This window comes from Aplysia californica, unplaced genomic scaffold (assembly GCF_000002075.1).
Source record: "Aplysia californica isolate F4 #8 unplaced genomic scaffold, AplCal3.0 scaffold00177, whole genome shotgun sequence".
NCBI lineage: Eukaryota > Metazoa > Mollusca > Gastropoda > Aplysiida > Aplysiidae > Aplysia > Aplysia californica.
The window spans coordinates 1074066-1080065 of record NW_004797447.1 but is presented as its reverse complement, the minus strand read 5'-3'; the positions used below and the strand labels follow the sequence as shown (position 1 = coordinate 1080065).

At 39.0% G+C, this 6000-nt stretch overlaps 1 protein-coding gene across 2 annotated transcripts in view; it reads left to right on the top strand.

Moving 5' to 3' along the window:
* LOC101860569 (coiled-coil domain-containing protein 34) overlaps positions 1-5229 on the top strand; it is a 31936-nt gene extending 26707 nt beyond the window's left edge. Inside the window, exon 5 of one of the 2 annotated variants that reach the window (XM_013082498.2) lies at positions 4461-5229. In XM_013082498.2, the coding sequence (XP_012937952.1) occupies positions 4461-4612 (152 nt within the window). In that variant the 3' untranslated portion in view covers positions 4613-5229. The remainder of the gene's footprint in view (positions 1-4460) is intronic. The other variant, XM_013082499.2, reaches the window with a different exon arrangement.
* The last annotated feature ends 771 nt before the right edge of the window (positions 5230-6000 follow it).

The following is a 6000-nucleotide window of genomic DNA, read 5'->3' as shown; positions in this document are numbered from 1 at the left end:
CTCCTCACTGCATACACATACACACTTTCACGGGGACGCGTGCGCTCACAGCCATGCACGCGCTTATGAAGCAAAGAAAAAGAAACAAAGAGGCAAAAAAATCGAACAAGTTACCGAATTACGTGCGGTGGGCGTGAGGGTATAGGCCTACCACTGTTCCTATACTTTTACTGCCTATTTCAGCAAGCTGAATACTGATTGGGCGCACGATTAGCTTCTTTGTCGACCTTCTGGGGTACGGATGAGTAGGTTTTGAATCCCCCATAGATCTTACCAGAACATGCGTTGTTTGTGAACGTTTTTGGATGCTCTCCAACAGCTTTGCAGAATCGTTTTAAAAAAAGAGGAATCGTTGATAGCTCAATTGGTGGCATTGTCGTGGACTAAGGTGCGGATGGCCTTAGTTTTAATGCCCAGCATGACGCTATTATCTTGGGTTATTTGGGTTTTCCAAAGCTCATGCCTGTTGCTGGATCGATAACAACAACTACAACAACATACTCCACTTTGCTTGTTTTCACTAGCTATCAGCCTTTTATTGTAGCTTTGATAGGTGGTGCCAAACCCATTCCATAACAACCGACCCTTCAAGAAATAGGCTTTATAGTTAGAGATCCCACTTGTTGGTTAATCGTGCAACCAATGTCAATGAGGTAGACGAAGATTTCAGAGATTTGAAAACAGGATTTGTACACATACATGTATTTTGTATTCTACTTCCAAGACACCACTTGGAGTTTCTTTGGTCTTTGAATCAACATTTGCATTTCATTTTGAGATAGACCTTTTTTAAAAGACCTTTTATAATGAGTCTGTTGTCTACTGGGCTAGCCCATTTGAGTTTGGTGACTGTGGAGGTGTGAATACTTGCTGCATGATGGGCTCAAAATCCTTTTCATCACTGCCAGGTTTATTTAACTTAAGAGACTAATTTCCCGCCCCTCTCCGATTGCCTGAGCTAATTCTGAGGGTGCCACTGGTATGTCCTGCTCCATTTCTTTCCCTCTCTCATTTTACTCTTGCTTTTTTCCTATGCTAACTGGTTATTGTCATTTTGATATTCTTCTCTTGACTGAAACCAAACTAAACTCTTAACCCATTTATGCATAGCGCCCAACTGGGCATGGTGTTTGAGTGCCCCCAGTTTGACAAGTAACTGCATGAATCAAAATATTTTGTTACCTAACGATGAAGGGACAATTGAATTTTCTGCTGCAGACCATTTTTACTCGTCAGAAGGATTTTCCTTTGTTTGATATCCAATATATAGCATTGACATCATCAAATGAGAGCCATTAAAAAAACCTCCAAATGAAAAGCAAGACAAAAGTACACTTTTGCACATTTTGCATTTTTCATCTTCAAACAATTCTTCTTACCCTTCACTAAGTTTTACGCCTCCCAGGCTATTTTTCCTTACTCAAAATCACGTTTTTCATGGTGTTGTATTGCGCCCCATTAGTTGGGCACCATGCATGAATGGGTACGTCAAAATTCTATATGTCAAGTAACAATATACATGGTATACATAGAGGCATCCTGCAAGTCGGATTGTTTATCAGGTTCTGATATGTTGATTTACACTTGTGATCCTTACTTTCTCTTTTTTAAATGCATTTTTTAATGATGTTTCATTGATGGATAAAGATGATTTTGGGTGGATAGAGGGGGGGGGGGTGGAGGTGTGTGTATTAGTTTGTCGTGATCAATTGGAGACTCTTTTTAAAAGTCAAAGCTACTCTTCAAATCTTGAAACAGAGTTGTGCTATGCATAGCTGATATAATATAGATATTGCTTAAATTTCTGGTACCTACTCTATTGTTCTTTTGTGGTTGCAGAAGAAATGAAATTGGTCTAATTCTAATGCTATGTTATACTCATAAAACTGTAGGTAAGTAAACCAAAGTGGTGGGGTTTTTGCAACTCCTTTTAAAAATATTTAACCAATTGTTTATCCTATTACTGTCTGAAGATTGTACACAGTAAATGAGGAGATACATGTAGACCAAATTGAGTACAACGATTTGTTAAGTCCTGCAGACATAATAAATATTATATCCTGCCTTCAAACAGCCAAAATGGAAATACAAACTAAGATAGAACTGGTGAAAATGTTGAGACAATTGAATGCTCTATGCTTTTCAACCTTACACACTTTCAATGGTGCCCTTTCACTATGGGGGAATATAGTGATCACAACTGCAGAAATACTAACTCAAAAATCTATTATTCTTCAGATAAATCCAAAGAACGGAAATACGTTAACGATAAGGATCCTGTGTCCTTGTTTAAGTTAATTCTTGATGGTGATGTGAATTTTCATATCCATAACATATATACAATACAAAAAAATGGATTGGAGGAACTGATTGTATGGACCTGAACATTGCCAATTACAGGATCAACACCCACATGAAAAAGGGGTGGTGGCCGTTTTTCATCCACAGCTTGATGACTATATCAACTCACAATGCATGGAATCTTTACAGTGGACCAACACAGGCGACTGTGGTGTAGTTATTAGGTGCTTTGCTGTCGCACACAAAAGAATGTGAGCTTGATTTCTGTGTTGAGAAAATTTTTATTGAGTATCATGATGTTTATGCTGGGACATTGTGTATCCCTCAGCCTAGGTTGGCCGTCACAGGCAAGATGAAACCGGCCTTCTAAATTATCTAAACTGTGTTCATAGGACCATAAAAATAACTTCTTTTGATTAACCAAAACAAAAAAAAATACACAAAAGACGATCCTGAGCTGCCATAGTCAGCCAAATGAACTGTCTTGGAATTTTAAAACAAAGTGTGGTCCTGACGCAGATACAGGAAAAGCCGCCCGTTTGCAACCTATTTCAGGCAAAATGGAAAGAACGGTTGGGTCTAAAGTAAAAAAGAATGCAGGAATGTTTGATATTTCTACCAACTCAGAAAAGATGCAGATTGTCTTTAAGGGCAATACCAAGAAAGCATGTGACACTTGTCCCTCTTGTCCTCTGCATGAGAAATGCTTTCAAACGCACCATCGCCAGTAAATGTCAGAATTTTTCTAGACTATTTTCCGGTTCTAAAATCTATTTTTCATTCATTTTGTAACACCAAATTATTATATTTGATGTTTAGAAATAATAAAAGTCATTAAAGTTCCAGATATTGTTACTGTTTACATTTTTTTGTCCGCTTTCTGTGTTCAGAGCTTGTCGTACCCATTCGTGCATGGCGCCCAACTGTGAACTAGTTGGGCAAAATTTAAATCGGTCACTTATAGTTATAGCAAGTTTATAAGTTTTAAAGAAAAAAAAGACTTGCGGAACCTTTCAATATAACCAGAAAGGAAACTTATGTGAAAGTAAGACCAAAATTTAAGACCTCATGCACTAATGGGTTAATCAGACTGACTTGAGAGACAGTTACAGTGGAATCCTGTTATAACGAGAGGGAGGGGACCGAAGCAAAATGTCCATTATAGCAGGATTCTCGCTATAAGGGATCCAGTAATAAATTCAAGGGAAACTGTAAAGCAAGCCTAATCTATGAGTTTGGTGTTTTGTTTTTCCTTTTGCTATCTCCCCTGATGATAAATTTGTTTCAACATGACCTGTAGGTCTTACTTGATCAAAAATCGAATCAGGTTTGTTTCTCTAGTGCTAGATCTAGCGATGTGAACTGACAGCTCGACGTTGGCGATCAGATAGAAAGGGCTCTGGGCTAACTCGCCCGCTGTGTTTTCCCCCCACCCCACCCCACCCTGTGGTGCATTCTGTCTGCTTGCGCACGTCACACATTCGCTCCATCCATCACATTGCTATGACCTCTCCATCCCCGCATCGGAGAAGTGAGAGGCATGGCAGGCCTTGATAATCTAAACTAGGCTTACGCTGGCCTATCACGCGATGCGTTCTGCTTGTCTGCGCATGCCACACTCTCCCTACTCAGTTGCTCCGGCCTTCATAAACTTCATTGTTGACGCACAAGGGCTCTCCTATTTTTTGTTTCGCAAGATCAGCAACAAGTTTCTCAACTGGCGAGGTCTTGCATTATGTATAATTGGCCTATGCCATGTGCACCCCAGCAGCAATATTCCGTTATAACCGACTCGCAAGTGTGTCTGATAGCGCTATAGCAGGATTTTGTTTACAAAGGTAAAGAGGAGAAAAAAACGGGGTTTTAGAATAGTGCCTTTATAGCAGACTTCTCGTTTTTTCCGGACTCGTTATAAGTGGACTCCACTGTATTACTGTTAGTCAAAAAATGTATCCATACACAGGCTCCCTGGCTAAAGCAGCCATGGACATGGATAGCTGGTGCCTCTATAAATAAATCATTGATGGTCACACAGGCTCCCTCCCGAAGTACATGAACGACTGAATGTTCCAGCAGATGCCCACCAAAAGTACCTCCATACAGCCACCCTAAGCACCACACTCCCACTAACAGGTTTCACATCTGCTTGCCTTCCTCAGGTTACCATGACCGCAGTGCCTACCCCCAGCCCACATTCTGCAACCCAGTCCCCTGGCAACCGCCATCCATCCCCTCCTCGCAGAAGGCAGAGAAGCCTCGGAAGCCTGCAAAAGTCAAACCCTACAAGTGGAATCCAGAAAAGTACTTTTAGCTACCCAATTCATGAAGACAAATATGTCAAATTTCCGTCCATGTACAAAAACCTTATATTTTCATACCCCACATTAGTTCAGAATGCTAGATTTACACAAGTGTAAGGTATATGTCTAGTTTGTTTTTAAGAGAAGAAAAGAGAGAGGAATATATGTATGTCAAGAGGTGTAATTGTCCTCCACAGAATGAGAGAAATGGATCAGTGCTCTGTAAAATTGGGGCCACGAGCGTTCAATTTTTCTTTGGAAAAGACGCTTTGCACAAATTTCTCACTTCAACCTAATGGGGCTTGGTACCCAGCTAAAATGTAAAAGAGTGAACACTCTAGTTGTTGTGTTGGCACTTTTTGTGCCTGTAGAAGGGGAATAACATCTTTCAGTGGATGTTTCCCTTGAAACTGGAAATAACCTGTAATTGTAATGTAATTAATTGTAATAGAAATTTTTGAATCGATAATAAATTGTCACATAGATCCAACTTTTAAGGAAGGATGTCAGCTGCAAAAATGTAATCTATAATTGTGGCTAGACATTGACATGGTGGAATCAGGTGCTCATCAATTTTTGGGCTTATGGGGTTAAAGCCTCCTCATTTGCCTTGCTTTTGGTGAAAAAATATCAATCTATGTTGAATAGAAGTCAAGATATTTCCAATTGAAAGAGGTGAGGGTCGCCTGGTTTCAGAGGTAAAATTTACAAGAAAATGGCCGCCAAAGTTTGGTAATTTTCATAGCTTGAGAGAGTCCTTGGAAACTGAAAATTTACAGTTTTTGTGCCTTTAATGAATATTTTTCAATAAAACCCAAACAGAAGTAAATTTTTTTAATGGGCACAAAAAGTGTTGAGCCAAAAGAAGAAAATAAAAAAAATTGCCCAACAGCCAGGAAAATGCCAGTTTCTTTTATTTTAATGTTTATAATTTTGACGAGCGCCTGATTTCACCATTATGCCTCACAATTATTTCTTCAGTGTACTTATAAAGGGCTGGTTTGTTTTTGGTGTACCAGATGTTGTGTAATGGGTGATCTCATCGTTATAAAGTTATGGCTGTTCCCTTTTTGATGAATGTTGTTATTCCTGCACAAGTTTTGAACATCGACTATATATATGAAATTGGTTTTGACTGTGATCTAAATATTTAAAGTATACGCACTGAATGTAGTAGTGAAATGTAATTATAGTACTGTATGTATTTGAAGAGCTTTTTGACAAAATAGGTTATCTCCAACTCCAATATATTTAGATCTTCCTCTCTTTTCTCTATAGATCATGAGGCTAAACTTAAATAGTGAACACATTTAATCCAAAAACAGTGGTGATCTGAAGAAAAAAAAATTCGTCAATTTTTTCTTCATTGTCTTCAATGTCCCCTTTTCTAAACCAAAAA